At 36.3% G+C, this 25,216-nt stretch overlaps 2 protein-coding genes across 2 annotated transcripts; one reads left to right on the top strand and one right to left on the bottom strand.

Annotated features, from left to right (window-relative positions):
* The first annotated feature begins 1,412 nt into the window (after positions 1-1,412).
* LOC132621315 (calmodulin-binding protein 60 B-like) lies at positions 1,413-9,058 on the top strand. Its single transcript, XM_060335537.1, has 8 exons — positions 1,413-1,829; positions 3,167-3,242; positions 4,045-4,103; positions 4,427-4,920; positions 5,008-5,168; positions 5,264-5,467; positions 6,315-6,552; positions 7,991-9,058. Exons 1-8 carry the CDS (start codon positions 1,741-1,743, stop codon positions 8,536-8,538), a joined length of 1,869 nt encoding a protein of 622 aa, XP_060191520.1. The 5' UTR covers positions 1,413-1,740; the 3' UTR covers positions 8,539-9,058.
* Positions 9,059-9,854: 796 nt separating this feature from the next.
* LOC132621550 (anaphase-promoting complex subunit 4) lies at positions 9,855-25,098 on the bottom strand. Its single transcript, XM_060335870.1, has 19 exons — positions 24,937-25,098; positions 24,751-24,862; positions 23,576-23,667; positions 22,835-22,912; positions 21,744-21,983; positions 21,523-21,603; positions 20,148-20,290; positions 17,989-18,149; positions 17,802-17,902; positions 17,643-17,717; positions 16,183-16,362; positions 15,426-15,505; positions 15,214-15,312; positions 14,051-14,155; positions 12,750-12,888; positions 11,479-11,697; positions 11,231-11,383; positions 10,784-10,865; positions 9,855-10,141 (listed from the first exon to the last, which is right to left on the bottom strand). Exons 1-19 carry the CDS (start codon positions 24,994-24,996, stop codon positions 10,047-10,049), a joined length of 2,295 nt encoding a protein of 764 aa, XP_060191853.1. The 5' UTR covers positions 24,997-25,098; the 3' UTR covers positions 9,855-10,046.
* Between the last annotated feature and the right edge of the window lie 118 nt (positions 25,099-25,216).

A 25,216-nucleotide genomic window follows, 5' to 3' on the forward strand; every position in this document is an offset into this window, starting at 1 on the left:
AAAACTGCTTCTGTTACTCCCCAAAAACATTTATTTTCTCCCAAAAGCTTGGTCAAACACCTTACTTTTTTAAAATAAGCACTTATTGAAAAAATAAGTATTTTTGGAGGAAAAATAAGCTTGGCCAAATAGGCTATAAAACTTAAACAACGATCCTGAAAGTGGTTACCTAGTGCCATTTCCACAATTGGCCGAAGTACACGAATATCCGATTTTGAGACCATCATTTATGTATCTATATTGCATAAAAATTTACAAAATCTATCTACTTCGAAACAACTTCAAACATAATGTATTTGAAGTTTCATATGATCAAAGTTCAGGCATACATGACTAAAGTTCGGTCATTTTTATTTGAACTTCATTCAGGCACATATGGCAGTAGTTCAGGCCGAAATGTCTAAAGTTCACCATATGAAATTTCAGGCATTTTGTGTGTTAAGCATAACTTCAGACATCATATATCAATAGCTATTCCAAAGTAGATAGACGTATACAAATTTTTAAAAAATAAATACAAGTTAAAATAGCGGTGTTCAAAGAAGATATATACCAACAAATTTTACGCATTGGTGATCCTGCAACAACTATAAATATTTGTTTCACCATTTGTCGGCACTTCCCAGCCTGGGGGTCAAGTGCTGGCTTTTAATCTAATAGGAGTATTATACTTGTATCACACACTAGCTCTAACTACTTGACTATACTAGGTCAACAACATTTGTTTAAGGTAAAAAATGAGACTGAATATAATAATATCATTGATTAGCAATTATTATTTTCTGCTGTCATCAATTTTTGTTGTGCAAAGCACACTATATGGTGGACCAATGGAACAGACTGCACGTTATGCATAAATTGCTCTAATTATAAAATGACTTTTCAAACCGAAAAAAGGTTCTTGAAAGCGAATTGAAATTGATGGATTCTGGCTATTCCTCAATTGCCATCAAAATCACTAACTTATTTAACAAATTAATGGCTTAGCACTTAACCTAAGAAATATAATTCTAAATATAGTATTCCCTCCGACCTAATTTATATGACACTCTTTTCTTTATAGTCAGTGCAAAAAAAAGGACACATTTTTATAGTTAGTAACAATTTAATTAAAAAAAATCATTTTACGTTTAATTAGATGATTTGCAGCCACACAAAAATTATTTATTTTAGACTATAAATTTAAAAAATCTTCACTTTATTCTTAAATTTAATGTCCAGTCAAACACGATGGAATGACACTTCTTTGCCAAAAAGTAAGAGGCAAAAAAAGAAAAAAGGAAGAGGTCAAGTAGGAATAATTTAAATTGAAAAGGACAAAATTGAGAGTACAAAAATAAGCGCGTCAAAATAAAATACCACGCGTGGATATATAAAACATTACATAAACATTTATATTAAGCTAGATGCCTAGATCCAATGTAGAAGCCAAAAAAACAAAAATAGCAGCCATCAAAATAGAAACAAACATTGGTTCATCGTACGAAAGTCGAATGATATTTCCTTGAACTTTCCTAGAAACCTGTCTTCACCTTCTTTCGATTTTTTCCCGCTTTCCCTTTTTCTCACTTTCTTTTGCCGTTGGAATCTTATTATCCGTTGAAAAAAGAAAGTTTGAGTCTCACTACAAACAGTTGAATAATTAAACCAAAAAACAAGAAAGAAAGAAAGAAACTTTAGATCAGATCTGAAAAACAGATATACAGTAGTTGAAGAAAAAGTGTTTAGTTGCTTAAGGAAATGCAGACAAGGTATCTGGAAAAACGTGCTTTGGATCCAAGTAGTAGTGAGGAAGTTCAACCTGATAGGAAACGACCTGCTCTTGCAAGGTAATTTGCAAAAAAAATATCTTTTTTTTTAATGATTTAGTTAAGGGTAGTTTTTTCCTTAGTTATTTGTTTCTTGTTTATGTATTACTACAGTTGGGTCGTTAGAGAAATTGGTTATCATGTGAACTTAGCTGGAATTTTGAATTGGTTTGAAGAAATGTAGAGCATTTAGTGAGGATATTTCAAGACTTGTTGTGGAGAGGTGAGAATGAGGGTTCTGTTTTGTGGGGTACTGGTAAATGAATTTTTTTAATAAGAAAAATGGGATCTTGATGATATTTGAGGTATTATGATGAAGATCCTTGGAGAAAATATAGTGGGAGCTTTCTTTTCTGGTTGTTGGCTGTTGACTGCAAGTGAAGGAGCTTGATAACTAGCTAGTTCTTTGTTTTGGTTTATGAGAGAAAATTGAATCTCGTGCTCTGTCATAACTTCAAGCAGAGCCAGGATTTTAACTAAGGGGTTCAAAAATATAAAGAAGTAGACAAACAAAGATGCCAAGGGGGTTCAATATCTACTATGTATACATAAAAATAATTTTCACCTTGTATATATAGTGTAATTTTTTGGCAAAGGAGGTTCGGATGAACCGCCTTGGCCCTTACTGGATCCACCCTTGACTTCAAGGCTTCAAGCACCCTATTGTTTGATCAGCTATAGCACAAAATGAGAAGAGGTTCATAGTGTAGTATGCTGTATGCTGAATGAGTACAAAATGAGAAGAGGTTCATACTGCTTAATTCATGATTCCTTTTTAAGAATATGTGTCATTTGAGGATGGAATTTAAGGATTTTGATCACGTTGCAAATAGCTTGCAACGAATATAACATGACTGCCTCTGCAAAAGTGGTGCACTAGATCAACTTCCAAATGTGGTTCCTCAGTGTTAGTTGTCAATAGGATTATCCACATTTCATATTCCCAATCATCATTCAGAGGGAAAGTTGTCTCTGTATCTCGCAGCGACACACATAGTTGAGCTTCCTGAGGAAAGTCATCAGTCATCACAAGGTGTTTTTAACCCTGCAAACACTTTAGCTTCCTCTTCTGTCTGAGTGGTAGATGCCTCTCTCACTGTAGCCTATTTATGATGGTCAACTCAACTGTGTTCTTTCTTTCTGACCAAGTGACCAGTAAAAGATTTTCATTTTAGAGGTCTTTATTTCTGTTGATTGTTTGTTGTGGTGTTACATGACATGAAATCACGTGACCTGGATGTCTTATATTTTTTTAGAGAAGCTGAAATTCAGTATCTGTTATAGCTTTACTCATCTTTCTGTGCACTATTCATGGTAACTTTAGCACCGTTTATTGAAAAAGTACATGGTTACTGCAGTGTCATTGTTGAAGCGCTAAAGGTGGACAGTCTGCAGAAACTATGCTCATCACTGGAGCCAATTCTTCGAAGAGTTGTAAGATTATTAGGCCCCCTTTAGAATACTCATCCTATTCATTGGGCATTACTTATGTGAAGTTTGGTTCTTAATTATATAACTACTGTGGCATGATATACATTTCCAGTAGACTCAGTGTGACAGAATTTACTTCTGAGGGAACAAAATGAAATAATTAAAACTGCAAGGTTTATGACTATAAGGCCAAGTAAATCCACTGCCAGATATTTGAGATGGACGGGCTTCTTTGAATTGATCAGTCATTGTTTAGTATTATACCATTTATTTCATATGCTGAAATATGTTCTAAAACCATGTTGTGCTTTGATCATTGTAGAGTTTTTAACTAAGAACCCCCCCACCCCCCTCTCTCTCTTTCACACACACACACACACACACCAGCCAGAGCTGTCCCCATATCCTGCTTATGTGCATAGTTCCTGGTGAAAATACATTCAAATTTTCCTGTGATATGCTTACTGAGTGCAAGAATTTACCTGTTTTTTAATTTTATTTTTGATGTGACAACATAATTTTAGTGCGTCTCTCCTCCAGTTGATCTTTTAGCAGTTTTTTTCTTGGACTCAAAATGTAATTGGAGTTGGTCTACGAGGAAAAAGACTTTTGCATGTTACCCTGGCTGTAATTCAACCTAATTTCCATTTAGCTATAAAAGCTAAAGCGCAGAATGGTGCTAATTTTTTTCTGTGTTTGGGATGACCAGACTATGCAAACATGTCCATTCTTGTTGTACTTGCTCAGGTTTCTTCGATAATGGCTTTTGTTTTCTTATCTATGAATATCCATTTTTGTTTACCAGGTCAGTGAAGAAGTGGAGCGTGCTTTGGCTAAACTTGGTCCTGCTAAACTTAATGCAAGGTATGGCTTCACATATCGTTCAGCAGTTTAAATTGATCATTCTGATTTCTAATTCATACCAGTGCTAGAGCAGATTGATGTTGCTAATACTATGTGTTAAACATGTAAATTTTTTTAGCAAGTCTTCATGCCATTGGATGAATTTGACCTAATATCCCAAGTATTAGCATGACCGGAAAGTGCAGTGCGAGAACGTGACCTCTATTCAATTTTGCATCAAAGCTCCATTTATCCTTTGCTTGCTTGAGCTTCTTGTGTACTCCAATTTGTTTTAATTGACTGTCCACTCTGTCTCGGGATTGAATTTTACGATAACCATGCAGGGTTTCTCCAAAAAGAATTGAAGGGCCTGATGGGAGAAATCTGCAGCTTCAGTTTCGGTCCAAACTGTCACTACCTCTCTTCACAGGAGGAAAAGTAGAAGGAGAGCAGGGTTCCACGATACATATTGTCTTGATTGATGGAAATACAAACCATGTTGTAACATCAGGTCCAGAGTCCTCAGTTAAACTAGATCTTGTTGTGCTTGAAGGAGATTTTAACAACGAGGATGATGATGGCTGGACTCAGGAAGAATTTGAGTCTCATATAGTGAAAGAGCGTGAAGGAAAGAGACCTCTTCTTACTGGAGAATTGCAAGTGATATTGAAAGAAGGTGTTGGCACCCTTGGTGAGTTGACGTTTACTGACAACTCCAGTTGGATCAGAAGCAGAAAGTTCAGGCTAGGCTTAAAAGTAGCATCAGGTTGTTGTGAGGGAATCCGCATTCGTGAGGCAAAAACGGATGCCTTCACTGTCAAGGATCATAGAGGAGAATGTAAGCCCATACAGTGTGCCCCTTTGTATGGAAATTACAGTTATGTTTGTTGAAGTTTGTAGTAACTCCATGACTGTTTCTTTACAGTGTACAAGAAACATTATCCACCTGCATTAGATGATGAAGTTTGGCGATTGGAAAAGATAGGGAAAGATGGATCCTTCCACAAGAGGCTAAATAAAGCTGGCATACATAAAGTGGAAGACTTCCTTCGACTTGTTGTCAGAGATTCACAGAGGCTCCGAAATGTAAGAATTTCAAACTTGATAAGTTGGAGATTAGAACGATAGTTGGTTGTTGTATGTTAATGTTTCCGTTTTTGTTTCTCATCTTGTTATCTTAGATCCTGGGAAGCGGAATGTCAAACAAGATGTGGGAAGCTCTTGTGGACCATGCAAAAACATGTGTTCTAGGTGGGAAGCTTTATGTCTACTATCCTGATAATATGAGAAATGTTGGTGTTGTTTTTAACAATATCTATGAGTTATGTGGTTTAATCTCTGGTGGACAGTATCATTCAATGGATTCTCTTACAGACAATCAGAAGGTTTGCAATCTGTAACTTTTCGTCTCTTTGTAATTAATTGTCATGGATTCATCTAAACATGCTTAAGAAAAGGGGGGAATAAAGAAGAACAAAAACATGCACTCTAATTGCAACCTCCTAAAGCCACTAAGTTTTTGGTTTCTCTGATGCTTAAGAAGAAATACATACTAAATTAACTCTTAACAAGAAAAACCGTTGGTTCAGAGAAGTATCTTCAATGGATGAAGAACTTGTACAGTTAATTCATCTTTTAAAACTTAGCAATCTGTTGCAGTTTCTTCATTCTTTTCTTCTTTCTCAGAGTTCATGCTTTTAGTAGATCATGATGTACTCTGATTTTATACTTTACTCTTTAACAAAATTGGCTAGAAATTGGCCTGTATTGTTTTACCAAACAGCCCATTCTCTCAACTGGGTAAATTGTACATCTGAAAACTGGATCTCATAAGTTGAGCCCAAATAAGCCTGCAGGCCTACTTGGGGCTTTGTGGTTCCACATGGTTACGCGACCTTCTTTTACAATGGAGTGCCAAGAGCTTCCTTTTCCCACTAATCTGTGGCCATTTTGTGAAAGTCACTACTCTTCAAGAAGCAAAAGTTATTCGTTTATAAGTTTGTCTCCTCCCAGATCACATTTAGAAGAGAGATTTTATTAATAAAAGTTACAAGTGTTGGGATGCAGTTTGCACTTTTTTGCTGTCCCCGTGACATTTCAAAACTTTGCATAGTAGTGGTCATTGGAGTTACAAGTGTTGCTATCATTTGCATAAATCGACCTTTTGGATGTTAGATTTTTTGTCCAAGTATCTGATGAAGTTCTTAAGCAAACATCAAAAACTATTTGCAGGTATATGTGGATACTTTAGTAAAGAAGGCGTATGACAACTGGATGCATGTTGTTGAGTATGATGGAAAATCTCTTCTAAGCCTAGGCCAGAATAAAACGTCAGTTTCGTCTCAAAATGATCTTACAATTGGCTCCCAGAACCATTCAACCTCTTTTGATCAACAAATTAATTTACAAAGTCTTCCAGCTTCAATCTCAGCAGAGCAGCCTGCTATGAATTCAGGACTGAACATGGGAGGTATAAATATGCCTTGGTGTCTAAGATATGTTCCTGTTAAAGTGTGAATTCTTCCCGCTCTCTTTTACTGCTGTTTGGGCTTCTCTATGAATCCTGGGGGATTGGAACAATAATTCCTAACGACCTAAGATATGTTCTTCATAAATTGTGTTGAATTCTGGCCTCTCTGCTTTTTTTTTTTTGCTGTTTTGGCTTGGTTTGATTTCTTGGTGGTTGGAACAATAATTCCTCACTAGAATAGTGTCTTAACAAGAAGAAAAAGTTTCCAACCTGAAAAAAGCATAAGCATGGACATTGAATGTCAGATCATGCATTGGAAATAGTGACATGTTCATTTATTCTTGAATTTGATACCAGCTTGAGCTTTGGGTAACTAATTCCCAAATTGACTTTTTACTTGCTTGAGCTTTCTGTTCATTTAGTTAATTGTGCCTTCGTATCCTAAAAGATTTTTCTTTCTGGGCTTATTTCTGTGTACTTATATACCATGAGTCGACAACATTGTTCTAAATTTGGAACAACAGATGCATTTTCTTCATCTTTCATCTGAAAGCGTTCATAACCTTTTGTTTAGTATCTAAGTTGGAACAACAGATGCATTTGTACTTGTAACTTTTGGGTTTATTCATTCTGTTGTAGAGACGTTATACATATATCTTCAAATTTTAAAATTGGAAAAGCTGTCCGTGTTTTCCCTAGGGCTGTAATATTCATGAAAGAAACTCATTGCAGGTGTCACACATATCAATTGATTTCCTGTGAATCAGCAGTTTGTTGACTCATATCAGATTTGCTTCCTTTTTTCCAATTTACATGACACTTTCTATTTTAAGACGTCCCAATTTGACATGTTTTAATTTTACAAGTTTCGAGATCTCAAATTCATTTAGGAATTTACACCAAAACCATGATTTGATACTCAAACCAACTTTTCAACAACTATCCAATTTTTTCGATTTTACTGGTATTAAATAATCTGTATCTTGGCAAATTTTTTCACATAGAAGTAGGTCTCTCAGCCTGCATTATTTACTGCTTTGCATGACATGAAGGATACATAGTTTAAGCCATGCAATTACCTGTTTAGCAAGCTAATTGACCAGATATACGATGACCTCATTACCCGCAAGGGTGGCTCAGTTGGTTGAGCATGGGGCTTTCATAATGAAGGTCTCAAGTTCGAAACCCCTGCCTACGACAGCAGGGGATTTGCCTTCTGGGTCGAGCTCGTCGCACCGGGCCTAGTGCGGGTTACCTCTCCTGTGTGGTTTGCAAGCTATTGCACAGGAGCTGGGTATACCCTGTGCGCACCCGAAGGGTAGCGACTGCGGGTTCCCATGTCATCAAAAAAAAAAATATACGATGACCTCATTGTCTCTTGGATTGCTATAATTCTTCCAATTTTTTACTTAAAAACATGAATATTTTCTGTTACCAGGGTATAATGATAGCCTCAGTAGCAGATACACTATGCAGCCTCAGAACATGAATCTAAATGGCAATGTGCAGTTAAATGGTTCTTCATTTCCTATTCAAAACCATTTGCTAGGTACGTCACAGCAAGCTCAGCCACATGGAAGTGACAGCATGCTGGCCCTTCGCCCACCACAGCCATCAATGTCTAGTTATTTTGCTGCTAGCACGCCTAATCCTTATAAGGGAGCTGAGGACTTCTTAACAGAGGAAGAAATACGTATGAGAAGTCATGAGATGCTTGAAAATGAAGACATGCAACATCTGCTTCGTATTTTCAGCATGGGACAGGGTCATGCTTCTTCTAGTGTTGCGGAGGAGAATTACCAGTATGGATCATCATACATGCCCAACATGTCTTCTACCTTTGGTTTTGATGAGGAACGTACACGTTCTTCAGGTAAGGCTGTTGTAGGGTGGCTCAAACTCAAAGCAGCCTTGAGATGGGGGATTTTCATCAGGAAGAAAGCAGCTGAAAGAAGAGCTCAAATTGTTGAACTGGATGACTCCTAGATTTGATTTTCCCCATAGCAACCACTTGGATATGATGTTTGAGAGCTTCCTTTAAGAAGTGTATCATCGCTCTTGGAATTTGGTACGACAATCCATAAGGATCTGGTGTTGGTTTGGGACCTGGAAGCCTCTTATAACGTGTACAGTTATGCCTGTCTATGAGATTGCTCTCTCCATTAACAGAATAACATAAGCTGATGATAGTTTACTCAGCATATTATATGCAATTGAAAGACTGGAGCAGTTTTCTTGGCTCTAGCTGAAGGGAAATCCAATGGTTTAAACCTGATTTCTACTACTGGAATGGATGGAATTGACTTCATTTCCCTTATTCTAACTCAAGATTGTAGCAATTTTAATTTTATGTTTCTGTTGACTGATGCTGTAAGTGTTTTATGGTAATGAGTTAATCATAATGTTTGCCTCATAAAAACCATTTATTGTGAACAGATCATCAAAATGTGATACTGTAGACTTTCAAGAATTTGTTATATTGAATGAATAATCGTGTTTCATTGAATTTTGAATATTTGAGGATATGTTGAATCTTACAATTTCGATCCAATTAGCTTGTCAATTTCGGTGTTGGTTTAGTTATAAAGGATACGGAAAAGGTCCAAAAATACCCCTGAACTATTGAAAAAGGCTCATAAATACCCTCCTTCCACCTTTTGGTCTAAACATGTAGTGGCATATTTTGACTTTTCTGTTGTGGAAGGATATAATAAAAGTGAAATACTCACAAATGAAAATGAGACTCGTGAAACTTTTTTGTGGTGTTTAAAGTCTACTTAGAATTTAGAACTTATCATTCAAGCGTAGTGAACAATATTTGGAACAACTTATAATGTAGGACAAGTTAATTTCGGAAGAATGGAAGGTACTTTTAAGTGACAAATTAATATAATAGTATCATTTTCAAAAGTCTCAAAGATCTAATGTTCTTAATTTTTCGAGTTTTACGTTTATCTCCAAACAACATGCCAAAATCTCAAGTCAGTCTGGATATAGTACTCAACTGAAGGAAATATCTCTGTCGAAAGCTGGTATAAGTTCTTAATTATACTCCTAATGAAATCCTATAAATGTTCGAAATGGTAGTAGATTCTAAAATAAACAAAATCAGAGAAGCTTCATTGTTTGAAACCTTCCTCAGACATGGTAAGTTTGAATTATGAATTTGGTAAAAGTCACAGTTAAAGTGGTTTTGCAAAATGATAAAAAAGTGTAGTACAAGTTATCTCCAAAGTGACTAGTTGATTATTGTCACATGAGAGTTTAATGTTGTGCTACGTTAAATGGATTATGGAGAAATCTTAGTTCAAATTAAATATATTGCCATTTTCTAATATGAAGTAGAATTGTTAATCCTTCAGCTTTTACATCATCCAACTAATTAATGTTAAGTAGAAATGTACAGAGAATCTACAATTAAGTGAAAAAGACACTGCCTTATCTGACCAAAATGAATAGATGGAGCAAAAGACCCAGTAAGCAGCAAGGTACTGTCAGTCTGTATCAGAAACTTCATCTTCATCTTCATCCAAAATGTAAACCAAGGCACGCTTTCTTGCAGCAAAAACACAAGCAACTCCTCTTGATGCTGATAAAGAAGATCATATTGAAAACGTCAAATCACTTGCTGGGATATCCAAACCAAATTCACAATGAGCAAAGGGGTTGTTTGGTTATAGCGATTAGGAGGGTATTCCAGTATTAAATTTAGGAGTAAATTTGTCCACTGTTTGGTTGTGGTTATTAGCTAACACCAGGGAATTTTTTATATCAAACAAATAAGTGTCTAGCAATTGCCATCCCAATTACTTGAGAATTGTTAACGATAAAATCATATGGATCTTGATGAAATTCCATCTGTCATGATCGGATTCTAGTTTTCAAGTACATTTGCAATTCACAGGGGATCTATACTTCCATTTACCTAGTACTTAGAAGATAATATCCTAAACTTTGCTGTCATGGGGGTAATATATAAAGATTCTCTAAATACCATTAGCCTAGCATAGCTTGAAAGTGAAGTTCCAGTTTACTAAGAAATAGGTGCTATAGCATTCAAATGAGACGGACCAAAGATATTCAGATGTATTCATTTTTGGTATGAAGCAATTGATCACTTTAAACCCAGAATTTTCTTGGCTAGTTCTCATGAATTTGTTAGCCTCTATGGGGACTTCATATAGACACTAACAACAGTTGGAAGCTGAATAGTACAAAGATAGCCACTCACCGCTGACTGCCAGGGGAGGAACCACAGAATGAGGAATGCTTCGAACCTTTTCACTCTCCAGTTGCAGGTATATAGCAGAATCCTAGATTATCATGCAGATTAAAAATCAACATGAGTATCAATGACAAAAAATAAGGCATCTAAGAAAGTTGATCATCTTGTTGAAGCCAAGATGAAATCAGGGGAAAAGCACTAGAGCAGTAAGTTTCTGATGTCCGGATTAACAAACCATGTAGCATGTAAATATATGCCTTTAGCTATTCCAAATTCAGTGATGCAATGGTGCAAACTGAGCAAAAACAATCCAGCCACATCACAAACTAGAATGCTGAATGCATGCCATAGGATATAGAATGTCCAAGAGAAATTTATGCAAAATATTTACTGGTAGAATTTTATTTATTTTTAAATGGTAAAAGTTATATTTAGAGTAATGATGTCATATACCTGAAGTTCGTGAAGCTTCCAAGAATTGAGAGCGTTGGATCTTGAAAGAGATACAAATGGGAGTTCACCAGCTTGTAGAATCATCATGTAAGCATTTCCAGAGCTCTCAGAAGTGGTTGCAGTTTCGTTTAATAGTAAAACGATTTGACCCTCCTGCTTTGAATGATGACATTTCATATGGCAGTTAAAGAGGTAGGAAAACATGTAGGTTACAGAAAATTAATAGCAGGTGAGAATTTTCCACTTACTTTATAAAGTGAGAGATCAATACAGTGATATCCATCAGGAATACATAAAAGGGCTGCTTCTACTGGATTGCTATCCACTTTAACCAAATCACGTGTAAGGCCCCTGACAATACCTATGCAGTTTGTGACTGGAAAAGAATCATCTGGTAATTTGAAGGATATGTAGCCAGTGAGCGTCTGTTGATGTATTTCACTCTCAGAAGCATCATGCAACATGTCCTGACAAATAAAAAGGGAACATAAGGTTTTCTCTCATCCATGAGAGATTACTAACTCTCGACAGCTCCAAGAATAATCAGGTATAACTAATACACGTCGAATGTTCAGTTACAGCTACAGAAAGATTTAAGCTTTCAGAAAATTTTATCGAGAATCGAGACAATGATTATCATAATTTTGTCATCGTAGTTTTGGTCTTTTTGTACTCCTACATATCCAAATCTTGATGAAGTCTTTTTGAAGCTCCACCAATTTTTTCATGATTCATTATTATACACGCGCTGAGAACAAATCATATGTTCATAACTCTCCCCTTCGAGTTGGTTATTTTTTGTTTGAAAATTTTGTTTTTAATACCAATTAACCAGTGCGGAGGTGTGAGAGGTTGGCTATGGACGGTTTCAGGAGAGGCAAAGGGAGGCCGAAGAAGTATTGGGGAGAGGTGATTAGACAGGATATGGCACAGTTTCAGCTCACCGAGGACATGACCTTAGATAGGAGGTTGTAGAGGACTCAGATTAGGATAGAAGGCTAGGTGGCTAATCCTTTCACCATAGTAGTTGTAGTTTTGCTCATTTGTTTATTGCCATTTGATTTTTGCGCTTATATTTGTTGGGCTGTTGTACTTTGGTTATCTGAGTTATCTATAGTAGTTAATGCTCCTTTCTTTCCGAACTGTTCTACCATGACTTTTTAGCTTTTGTTATTCTTTGCTTTCTTATTGTTTTCGATATGCTTGGTCCTATCTAACCTTTTGTCTTGTTTTTCCTCTCTTGTTCTCCTCTCTTGAGCCGAGGGTCTTTCGGAAACAGCCGCCCTACCTTTCAAGGTGGGGGTTAGGTCTGCGTACACTCTACCCTCCCCAGACCCCACATGGTGGGATTACACTGGGCTTGTTGTTGTTGTTGTTGTAATACCAATTAACCTAATAATATCAAATAGAGAAAAGGAATAACCAATAAAAGGAAAGAAAAGTAAGAATCTTAGGAAGACCAAACGGAAGTGGCTTATTACTCGACAAGGTTATTCATATAAATTGATACTACAAGTACCTCATAGTAGGATACTGATGCAGGAACCATGTGAGGCTTTAGTTTTGAAGAAGATGCAATAGGAAAAAGTGGCAGCAGATCCTCACAAAGTAACTTTTCCGAAATAGTAGAAAATGGCATCTCGAAAGCATCTTTGAAACTGCAATTCAGCTATCAGATTAACCATTTGAACCATAGATAAAGATATACCACAAAATTTGAGTGTTTCGTTTAGTCTGACAAAAAGGAAATGCCTTCAAGAGGTCATGTTAAGCTTTCAGAAGTTTAGTCATAAAATGTTGACTAATGTGATATTACAGTTACAATCAATGGAAAGCGAAGGTATTCAACCAAAAATGCATCTCATTATTTTTTTTTCTTTTTGAGAAGGTAACAACTGTTTTATATATCCAGGAAAAAACTGCACCAAGTTAATGCAGTCCAAAGTAATTACAAAATGCTATAGATCAGTCTCCTATTCCTTTGGTTCACAAGGTTCCTATAACATCTACAAAATGCATCTCATTAGAGAGAATCATTATATTCTCCTTTAAATGGCAGAAAGAAAGGAAATACACATCTTTACTTTTAATGGCCTCTAACTGAAAATACTATTTCTAGATCCTCAATGAAATCTCCAATTTAAGGAAGATAAACTAGTGAAGTAATAAAAAGTTGACCTTTTATTCTGCATTAAATGGAGATGAATTTTGTATCTTTGTTCTGGTATTGTTGCATTCAACCATTAAAGCTCCATGCTGGGCAGTGGGCATTACTAATAAATCACCAATAAGCAATAATTAAGCTTAGACAGAAATGGACCTCCCCCTTGTTTGGATCAACAGTTGGACATATGATGTCCAAACACAGAGATAAAGGCCCATGCTGGGCAGTGGGCACTCTACATTAATAAAACGCCAATAAGCTGTAATTAAGCTGGACAAAGTTGAATTCCCATGTGTCTGGACCAACAGTTAGGCACATGATATCCAAACACAGAGATACCAGACAGCAAGCGACTATTAAGAATGCAGCAACAAATAAAACATGATCTGGGATGTATACACACTCTGCATCCACTAATTCTTTCCCAATTTTTTGGTCTGTTGGCACTGTAAAAGTATCAATAAATTCAGCTAATCAATATCCACCGCATGCTCATATAGCCAATATTTGATCAGGAAAAAGTAACAAATAAATAAACAAACATGGGCAAAGCCCCACGTGCAGTTGGGATATTTAACAGCAATCACTACACCGCAGGAAAGATTCTAACAAATATTATGCACAAATCCAGGAGCGAAAAAAATAAAAAGGTGTACCATGCCTCCATTTGTTGAAATTCTTGTGAAAGCGTCCTTTTCAAATATTCTAGATCTGAAAACCCTCCAAAATGTGCTAGTTGTTTAATTCTTTGCATCGTTTCCCTAATTCACAAAGAACATAACTTTTAGAATTACAACATTTATACAAGAGCAGAACAGGGCTCAGCACAAAAAACAAAAGTGAAACACAAGTAGATGAAACTAGTTTATTCTGATTCTGGAGTGAGTTCAAAAGAGTATAATAGTTTCCAATTTTTTTGATAACCATAATAATTTCCAAATTATCCACAGGCAAAAAAAGAAAGTTAACATTGTGAATTAACAAGCAATGATCTTCAAATGAATCCCAAAAGAACAAGAGTTTGGAGTACTGGAATAATTTGACATGAAATTCGGGACAGCAAAATCCTATGCCTAATCAAATTCTGACTTTTGATGCTTCAGATTATTGACATTTCTAAGCTTGTTGGATCCTGGTTATTCCAACATGCTCCATTGACTTTTTCATCATATTAGGTTAGCAGGAACTTTACAGCTGCATCAAACTTATCATGGAACTTTCAAGTTATCAACATAGTAGTAGAGAAACCAAGTATGTACCATTTTGGATTGATTAGTTGCAAAATAAAACAAAACAAATAAAAAAGAACACGTTTTCAGACATTCAATAATTGGAAAATTTTCTTTATATTTAGTCCAGTTCAAGAACTTTCAGTAGTCAATGTTATTTAAGAATGTCTTGGTCCAATCTGTGGCATCTATACAATTCTGAAAGTTCTTCAGTCGCCTGACTTCTCTTTCCAGGCTCTCCCACTTCTCATAGAAAAGACATAACTGTCATTCCTTTTCCAAGTGCCTTAATTCAACCCAACTTTTTGGTCAATAATAATGGAAAAGGAGCCAAAATATATATTTATAGTAATGAGTAACTCCGCCTTAGGACAAACGAAAAAATTTGCAGTGAGGCTCTAGTTTTTCCTCAGCCCCCATGGGCAAGCAAAAGAGAAATGGAAAGAGGCAATGAACATAGGAAAGTGTTTCTTCTACTGTTACTAACTTAAATAAAGGTCAAACCTTAAAATAAAACATAACCATAGTTGAGAATAAAACATAATAACTTATCTCATACACAAACTTATTTTTTATGAAGTACTACTTACAAGTCTACTTCAACACTCCTATCTGCCTCAGAAAGCTCCAGTAACTGCTTTACAGGATCTTGATCATACAGGAACTTCAAGAATATAATAACAAGTTCACTGTCAAAACAAAGCACAGGGAAGAACATTCAACATTAAAACCAAGTGATACCATTTATAAGTTGATATAAAATTGATAAATGGTGGAAACAAGTAAGAAGTGAAAGTTAAACCTATTAAAAGGTAGCTGATCACTTGGTTCAGCCATTAGAATCTTCACAGATTTCAGAAGCCAGCTGAAGAAATTTGAAAACTGAGAACAAGACTAATTAGAACCATTATAATAATCAGAAGATGGAAAAATTGACTACAAATTTAGAAAAGTAAAGCTTCAAGAAGAGAACAAACATCAGCAAAGCATTGAGATGTCCTCAATTTTGTCACTTATGTTTATATAGTGTTCTAACTCCACGTGCCACTAACATAGAAAGAACTATATAGCTACATAAAAGAAGGCTGTTTTGACAATCGAGATCTACTTTATAATATATAGCATTACTTATGAAGAAGGTCAAAAGAAAGCCTTGCTCTGTCAATATGGTATCGTGCAAATTTTATGTAGAACAAGATCATTAGGACTGAAATCTATATCAGGAAAATATAGAATAACACAATTCTAGCATTTAAGTTTTTCACACCTTTTTTTTTTTTTTTTTTTTTTTTGAGAATTGGTAGGTAAGTGGTAAGTTTTTCATACTTATGCGATTTTCCCTTTTCAGACAAAGTAACAAACATTTCATGTTAAAAAGAAAACATTTCCTCCTCTATATCTTGAAAAACAAACTCAGAAATCATATTACAGTCCCCTTATTGGCAGAATAAATCAGAACTGATTTAACCACAAGAGATATAGGACTAAATATATATAACAAGCACGCTCCTACTCAAGAAATAGTACGACGAGTAGTAGTACACAAATAGATTTTTTACCTGCTGGACAACAGAAGCTAAAACCCTCATAAAACGTTCCACCTGTACGAGTAACATGCCAGCCCTTTCTGTAGCATTATCCATCAACTTCTCATCCAAGCCAATACCTTTATAGCGTGCACGCCATTTTGAAAGCCCTCTCAGTTCTCCAATTCTGAATCCAATAATTTCTGCAGCAGGCTGGAAACAGGAGCTAAGTTCTCAAAGCATCAAGGAAATTGACAAAAGTAAATAGTATAACTTACAGAAAGCAGGATTACTTAATTGATATTTCAATATTATCACCAACCACCATTAATGACTACGTTGAGTAAATGGAGATAGTTTTCCATTTTGTTTTTTGATAAGGTAAATAATTTTATTAACAATTGGGTCACAAGCCGTATTTTCTTCACAGCAGTTATAGAAACTTGCCTAAATATAAGTAGAATCAGTGCGTCGAAAAAGAACAAGAGCAAAAGAGCCTCATCTCCTTACACAACTAGTTACCATTTTATACTTTACCCACTAAAATCAACTAATAATCGCAATCTTTTCTTAGACTCATCAAGAGACAAGCACAACATTTTTTATTCTTTGATAAAGTAAAGAGAAGCACATCAGATAACTACACCATGGTTAACCTTTAACTCCAACAAGCAGACAAAACCAGATTTTCTTTTAAAGAAAAAGTCAACTATAAAAACAGTACTGCATTCAGATTTTGAGCTGCTTCCCAAGCAGAAAAAAAGGCAATCAAACATCTACTAGGCCAATAAGAGTTGGTTAAACTGTGATACTGTAACGACCCAGCCCGCTAGTGATATTGTCCGCTTTGGGTCTAGGCCTGCATGGCTTTAAAACGCGTCACTAGGAGCTAAGGCCTGCTTACTTATATACCCAACATCTCTCTTGTATTTTGCCGATGTGCCAATGTGAGGCTTTCCTCCTAAGCTGGGGCGTCACATACACCCCCCTTATGGACTCAGCGTCCTAGCTAAGGTTTGCCCCACCGTATGGGATTTGCCTAGACTCAGCACTGAGGTTTGCCTCGCCTACCTGGGATTTGCCTAAACTCAGTTGAACTGGGACCCACCATCGACAAGGTTGACATAAGAGTGACTCTGATACCATTTGTAACGACCCAGCCCGCTAGTGATATTATCTGCTTTCGGCTTAGGCCCGCACGGCTTTAAAATGCGTCACTAGGATCTAAGGCTTGCTTACTTATATACCCAACATCTCTCTTGTGTTTTGCCGATGTGGGAATTTCCTCCTAAGCTGGGGCGTCACAGATACTCTATGCTACTCCGAGGCAGTTTTAGCGTGGGCCGTGGGTATCATCTGAAAATTATTCTATGAAATATTATAGAATCTGAGACAGACTTATCTTAGGATAAATGCAATTTTGTGCAGTTCTGGCACCAAGAAAATAATTATCTTCGTTTTACAAATTTAAAACAGAAAAAATTTAAGGGCACCTGTAGATGATCAAGAACAATTAACTGAAGCTCTTTCCCCGCACCATTAACTGTCTTTGCTACCCGCTTGAGACCCTGGCAACAGTAGTTAAATAAATTTAAAAAATTGAGCCAGTAATTCCTCTCCTTATTTAAATGTTCCTGTGGAAGAGGTCATACCGCCTCACCAAGAGAATTTTCTAAAAACTGATGAAGTGGAGGACTGGCCCTGGCGCCACCTAAAAGGCTTAGAAACTCATCCTGGGGAGTAGAATCAAGTCCTATGTGGAAATAGAAAACAAATTTTTAACATCAACAAAGAAGAGAAGGAAATCATTAAGGTTGAGTTTTGGATTTTGAGCATTACCATGGTCCACTATCAATGTGGATACACTGTTGAACTTCTCGTGAAATGTGTGCATAGCATCAGACCATATTTTAGACATGACTGATAGTGATGTCCGGATGACTTCACTCAGATCTTCAATGTTGGAAGCCTGTTGGGCAACCTGGTGAAGTTCAGTTTTCCTGGAGTTGGTTGGTTACAGCAGTTAAGATACATGCCAAATAAAAACCATATCAACAAAACATAATTCAAGCAGTTCGTTTAAGGGCAAAATCATATACCACGCCAGAATCCAAGTATGATAGTCGGAATCTTTGGTTAGCATGAAAACATATATTGCCACTATTGTAAATGGTCAAATACAAATTGTATTACAGTAATAAGGAGTTATGCAGGTGCTAAGTCTGAACCCGCCTGATAACTGTGCACACCTTGTCACCTTCATGGCACACACGAGAGCTCCACACCAAGTGCTTCGCCCAACCCTTCCAACATCCTCTGCTAAATAAGGTCATGATTCGGCCATTTGATATTTATTTATGCGACTGGCTCCACCAAAAGGACACCTTCATCTTAATGTAAAAAGGAGTGGCTCCATAGAAAGTCCTCCACCAAAATCCCCTTAAGAGCCCCCACCTGAAGGAACTAAGCCCTCTGATCCAACAAGGGCTACACCACTCAGTGAGAGCAAATAAGTTATAAGGCACTCAATCCCACAATGCAGGAAATCCAGGAAGTTTTTGGAGCAATACTGTGAGCAAAAATGTCGGAGAAGGTCCATTATGGCGAACCAAAAACTAGGATACATTCTGCTGTCTTTGTATTACTATACTTGTATAAACTACTCTGCTGGGAGCCAGGAGTCATAAAATTGAGGCATGTCCTTGCAGGCCCTACACACCCTATCAAGATCTACTTAACAGAGAGAGTGTGTAGGTATGTTCGACCACTAAAAAGTTTAAATCCTATGCCATGTCAAAGTAGCCCATGAAATCCACAGCGCTTCCTCTTGACAGAGACTCATAAGCCTCAAGCATGTCTGGATACTGTAACTCCGTGTAGAAAGGTCCTTTCTATGCGTCAAATATAGCCAAGTCCCATGGAAAGTAATAATGCTTTAAGGACTATCAACATTGTCCCAACAAGTCGCGCCTCAAATGGACGCACACATGACCGGCATCAGATGCCTTCAACTTCCACCGAGCGAACCAATGACATACTATTTCCAACCAATACCCAATACATACGATAACTATATATTACTCTTATACAAATTCTCTTGTTTCTCTTGCTTTTTTCTCTAAAGACAGGGAATTCTACATCAATTGCTTATATGATTTCTTCTTTAATTAGAGATTCTTTAAAGATTTCTATTCTTAAATCATATCAAGCTAATCAAAACAAAATACTTGGCTCTCTTTGGCCTCAACATAAATTCAAGTTTCATTCACAAATGCCATATGAGTACCCATACTAATATCCAGAAGACACATCCAACTAACATCTGTGGAGCCTCTATGACACACTGAAAGAAAAACAAATTCTAACTGCTGTAGCCAGGCCCATTCTTTCTGGAGAATGTTACTCTTCTTCCAAGTAGCGTCCCTCCAGTCAACCAACTTCTATATATATACACCCTCAACTTCATGGGTCATAGCTATCAAGACTATTTAGCTCAAGGCTCTCTCTCTCTCTCTCTCTCTTTCTAAATTGCCTTTACTTTTCTGCCTAATCTCTCTTTTATTTTTATTTTTTCAGTCAGACTACTCTTTCTGCCTATTCCCAGTTCTCACCGAACCAGCCGCCTATGCTCCTTGTACAAATTAATGACCCCTACTCTCAATTCAGTATTGTCAAACTGCTAATGGTGGAAAATCACCCAGTACCTACAAAAACACAATGTGTCACAGATATGATACATTCTACCCTGTCAAATTTCCATTTTGGTTCTTTTAATGCATAAAACAAAATTTGACAGCATTTTATTCCAATATTCAAGTTCCTTTTTTTAATTTCCGCATAAATCCAATGCAAGTAAAAGTCAAATTATTTCAATTGTCATCATCTATGACATGATGACAATTGTCTCAGAATCAACATTTGCTGGTTGCTGCAAAATAGAGTATTTTCACATCTTAAAACAGGAGATGAAAACTCATAAAGTTTCGCTTTACAACTACCTTTTGGAAAATATTGTAGTATTGAGGACTAAGCAGTGATAGCCAAGTAACCCATGATGTCCTTCACCTTGATCAACCTCGTCAGTGATCAGCTCCCCATTGCACAAAACTACTAAATGGCAAAGATCTTTAGACAAGGCCACCTTCAATGACATCAGAAGAAAACACAAAATGTTTTTAACCGATTGAGAAAATAACTCAGCCCTCTGAAATAATTTCCCTTTCAACAATAACAATATCAGGGAAGAAAGTTAAGAATCAGACATACTTCTCTGCTAAGCTCGGAATAGTTAATAACAAAGTTCAAGGTGACGCTACCACATAGCCTGTTCTCGGTTTATTTCCGACCAAAGGCGGACCCAGGATTTTTAGACGGCGGGGGCACCATTATCTTAACATACACGGCAACAAAATTTTTAATGACGACTGAGGGATAAAAATTGTGTTGGAGCCGAGATTTGATCTAGGGTGGTGACCAATGAGCACTCAGGGGCACTCCTACCAACCGAACTACTTTTGCAATTATGTTTGAGGGGTCCTTTTAAAATATATCTTAATTTTTTAAGGTGTGTATATATATATATATAGGGTTTTTTTCGAAGTTGGGGGGCACGTGTCCCCCCACCCAACACGTTGGGTCCGCCCCTGTTTCCGACCATTTTTACTAACTTCTCTTTAGAGAATCACTTTGTGCTTATCTCAATATTGATTCAACCAGGAATTTATCATCAGCATTATTATCAGTAGTTTTCTTGAACGATAGACCTAAAGTAGCATTCCCCATCAGTTAGCTTAAGTTCTACTACTAAGTCTTACCCTCACCAAGTCGGTTATAAGACAGTGGGCTAAGAACGTTTTCTAGCACTGCAATTTCAAGAATTATTAGACATAAGAAGTGGTAGTTCTCCTTTTTGAATATGTATTCCACGAATATGCATAGTGAGAACAATGAATAGGGTCTAGGCATGAAATTGGCACATTATGCGCAAATAATTCCCTTCACAAGTCACATCCAAAGTGCTAATTCCTAATTGCTAAAGCCGTCATCATTTTTTGGAATGTGTTAACACTGTCAAATTTTGATCAACCAAAGCTGGTTGTGCATAAGCATCTTTTATCACTATCACTATTTTTCTTTTTAAATTACTATCACTATTTACTATTGTTTTGTGGTGTTTGAGACTGTTCTGTTACTATAGTGACCGTGCTTCTTCCCGGTATCAATTCCAATAAAATTATTTGAATGGAAACTAAAATAAAATATCAATGTGAATAACCAGGACACAACAAGAAGTGTCATTGAACAAGACATAAATGCTTCAACCTTTGGATTACTAAGAGATCATAACACCGTTGACAACAAACGAAACAATACCTTACAAATGGAAGCATTCAGAAGTCGGCTAGCAACGTTGCTGCTTGAAAGTGAACTGGAGACGACAAGGTTGTGTATATTCTAGTGAGCAAGTCCAAATAATCCACATAGAAGAAAGAAAGAAAGTATCACACAATTGGTCAAAAGCCAGGTGAAATAAAAACAGATATAAGCTCTGGATAAAACCACCATAACCTTCCCAATGATGACAAAAAACTTACAACTGTCCCTATTGGAAATATGCCAAAGATATTGAAGCAGATACTTCCATCCTTGTCCCCGCTACATAAAATATTATATCTTTGATGTGAAGATTTTGATAGCTCCTGGAAAGAATCTTCTCCATCATCCATGAAGCCACTATCCCCAGGTACAAGTCCAGGCATCTTAGGAACTCTAGGGGGAGGAGGAAAGAACCGTGAAGTTCGATCTTCATAACTGGAGGCATTACTGTTCTTGTCCTAAATTCAAAGAGATAGAATTACAAGACAAGGAGAAGTGAAACAAAGATACCAAGATTTAAGAAGGCACATAAAGAGATGCACTAAAATATATGTGGAAGCCCTCCGAACTAATAAGTACCATAGCATAAAGTTTCAGGTTCTACAAAAAGGCAGTAACTCTGCAAGTCATCTTAATATCAAATCTGCATAGCAGCTCTGGTATATTTTTTGGGCCATTGGCCCTTGTAGACGCCGTAAAGTTTACTATGACATTTTTCAAGCTTTCGGTCCAGTACATTGTCTCAACAGAGATAACAAAAATCAAGACATGCAGTTCCCCAACAGCAAAATACTGCACACTGACAGTCTGAGACAATTCATCTGATCCTGGAACAGTGGAACTAGAGATAATACTTAGGGAAATTCAATTCAGCAAGAAAACTTAACAATTCTTTAAGCTTATTAAGTTAAGATGAGATGAAAAGAAATCAAAAATAGCTTCACCATGGAGAATAAACCAAATCTGCTTGTGGATGCTAAATGGCTTTTTTTTTTTGGGTAAAATAGATCGATGTTAATGGCTGCTGTGGTAGGTAAGGACTTTGTTAACACGAGAATGAGAGGGCACTTTGCCTTTTAATTTTGATATACTTTCGAATAAGGAACTATTTTCCTTTACTCAATGCGACCGAAATAAAGCAGCTAAGTTCACAAACGAAAGCCCAAATAAAGTCAGACCCCAACTGGCTGACGTTTAATCCTTGCATAATAAATAACAACCGCATCAAGATTGACACTACCATTAACCACGGAAAAGCAGTCTGTCAAAAGTTTGAAAAAAAAAAAAAAAAAAAAAAAAAAAGTAAAACCTTTTTCCCGTCCTCCTCCCAATGGAGACACACAACATCAGCCGAGTGGGACTTTATGCTTCTCAACAGCTTCCCATTCTGCACGGAAAGAGTCCAATGAGAAAACAGAAGAGAATGAACCAACAATATCTGATTGAAAGGGGCAAATCTTAACTTAAAGGCTCAAGTCAACGAAATGAAATTCTTCTCACTCAACCTAATCCTGATGAAATTAACCAAGCCCTTGAAAAATAATGTTATTTAGCAAATTATTCGGTGTAAACATAATGGTTTGTTTTCTCTAATTTGCAACTAAATAAACAAAGCAGATTAAGGCTCTCTAATATTGTAGGAGTATTCATTTTGACAAAATGCAAAACTTTGAGCTTACATAAATAAGATCCTCAAAGAAGTTCTGTCACATCCTTGCAAGATGCAATATCTTATAAGATATGTTTAATGGAAGCATATGGAAATTGGCAACAACTTAAAATGAGCTAGAGAAGATTGAAAACAATTGGATGAACTTATCTTATCAAGTGATTTATTTTCAAATAGTTATTTGCTACCTCATGGCATAACTTATTTCTTCTTTGTTTTTACAATCAAGAAATAAAATAATCCAATATAGATATAAGGATCATCTAATGTTAAATATCTTCGATCCTGCAGCTACCATATTTTGATTAAACAGATTCATGAAGTACTTAAACTAACAAATATCTGCACTAAGAAAAGCATCCTTTATATCATCAAACTCACTTCTACATCATGCAGGGAAATTGTCCCATCTTCAAGCCCAACTGCAATTGCTTTCCCATCAGGACGCCAACATACGGATGTTATGTTCTTTCCTAATAGATAAAATTCCATGAGTCTATTTAAGATAGGAGATCAATGTTGTAACTTAACACCTTTGACACTGGAAAAGGACCAAGCATGCCAAATTGAACATGGAATAGGATCAATTTTGAGATTAAACATGGCAAACTTAATATCTTTTCCCCTCCTATCAGGAATACAGCAAATCATAGTCTTTCTGCCCGCACACAAAAATTGTCCTAACAACCAAACCATCAAATACCTATAGAAACATCTCACAATATTTAATATGCAGTGTCTTCGCCAAATCCAGCTAAATCGATGTTGTATTACTAAAAATTCCTTTTACTGGGTCAGTTTGCATGAATTTCAACTAATACATCAGCCAAACTACTAAAACTAGGGCTGGCAACATGGTTAATAAAAGAACAAGTAACCATCCAATCCGGCCCATTAAACATGGCTTGGATAACTGACCATTTGAAAATGCCTCAGACATGGATATTATCCATATTACTCCCTCCGGTTCAAAATAAGTGTCCACTTAGCCTTTTGATTTTGGTTCAAATAAGTGTCCACTTACATAATCAAGAGGCAAGAGTCATATTAACTAAGTGTAATTTAGTCAAAATACCTATTTTTTCTAGGAGTTAGTGTTTTCATAAGGGGTGTGAAAAAGCTAAGTGGACACTTATTTTGAACCAGAGGAGTATCCACTAAAAAATGGATATCCATATTATCGATACCCATATGTTTGCTTGTTATTTTTCATGGGTTCTTGCTTTGTAGAAGTCTAAGGTTATTTTAGCTTTTAGTTTATGTTCTCACTTCTCACCTAACTATTCTTGAAACCATTGATATATTATGGATATCCGTCAGTAAACCCATTTTTAATCCGTGTTAAATGGGCAGGTCAAATATTTTATCAGTTTTTGTTTAACACAATTTTGACCCGCCCATATCCAATCCGACCCACCCGTTTGGCAGTCCTAGCTTACAACCAAAAGTAGAGTTGTCAGCAAACCTGCCTACCAACTACACTGAAAACTTTAATTAACAAATAGAAAAATGGAAAAACAAAATAAAAGTAGCATAAAGATAAAGAAAGGGGGTACCAGGTGTAACAGTCCAGAGCCTTTGCCAATTGAAACGATGAAGAAGAAGCTTAGAGTCATCAGTAACCATAGCAAGTAAATCTTTTTCTGGGTTCCATTCAGCTATTTTAATCTGCAAATATAGAAGAAGATTAATCATCATACAAAAATGTTTACAAGTATACATGTGGGTGGGATTAGTGGGACCTGAGAAGCTATGGGTTTGTCGAACTGAAGTTGAAATGGAACAACTTCATCTGTTTCCATGGCTTCTACTTTTGTCTGAAAGAGGGCGGGGTTTTGGGTTTTTCTTCTTCCTAAATTTGAATTGGGCCACCAAAGGTAAAAAGAAAATTAAAAGGGACTCTGAAAGTAAAGTATTTATACTTCCATTTGTTTTTTCAACTTATTTATATGCATACTCCTCCTTTTCTTTTCTTTTCTTTTCTTTTTTTGCATACGTTTTTGTAAGTAATTAGATCATTAG

This window comes from Lycium barbarum, chromosome 12, assembly GCF_019175385.1.
Source record: "Lycium barbarum isolate Lr01 chromosome 12, ASM1917538v2, whole genome shotgun sequence".
NCBI lineage: Eukaryota > Viridiplantae > Streptophyta > Magnoliopsida > Solanales > Solanaceae > Lycium > Lycium barbarum.

Excerpts from the sequence above, each read along its gene's own strand:
- LOC132621315 (XM_060335537.1), top strand. The coding sequence starts at position 1,741 with ATGCAGACAAGGTATCTGGAAAAACGTGCTTTGGATCCAAGTAGTAGT. Across the intron at positions 1,830-3,166 it reads AAACGACCTGCTCTTGCAAG|TGTCATTGTTGAAGCGCTAA; the intron begins GTAATTTGCAAA and ends TGGTTACTGCAG. Across the intron at positions 4,104-4,426 it reads CCTGCTAAACTTAATGCAAG|GGTTTCTCCAAAAAGAATTG; the intron begins GTATGGCTTCAC and ends ATAACCATGCAG.
- LOC132621550 (XM_060335870.1), bottom strand. The coding sequence starts at position 24,996 with ATGGAAACAGATGAAGTTGTTCCATTTCAACTTCAGTTCGACAAACCC. Across the intron at positions 14,156-15,213 it reads AGGAGTGTTGAAGTAGACTT|GGAAACGATGCAAAGAATTA; the intron begins GTAAGTAGTACT and ends TTTGTGAATTAG. Across the intron at positions 11,698-12,749 it reads CATCAGTATCCTACTATGAG|GACATGTTGCATGATGCTTC; the intron begins GTACTTGTAGTA and ends TTTATTTGTCAG.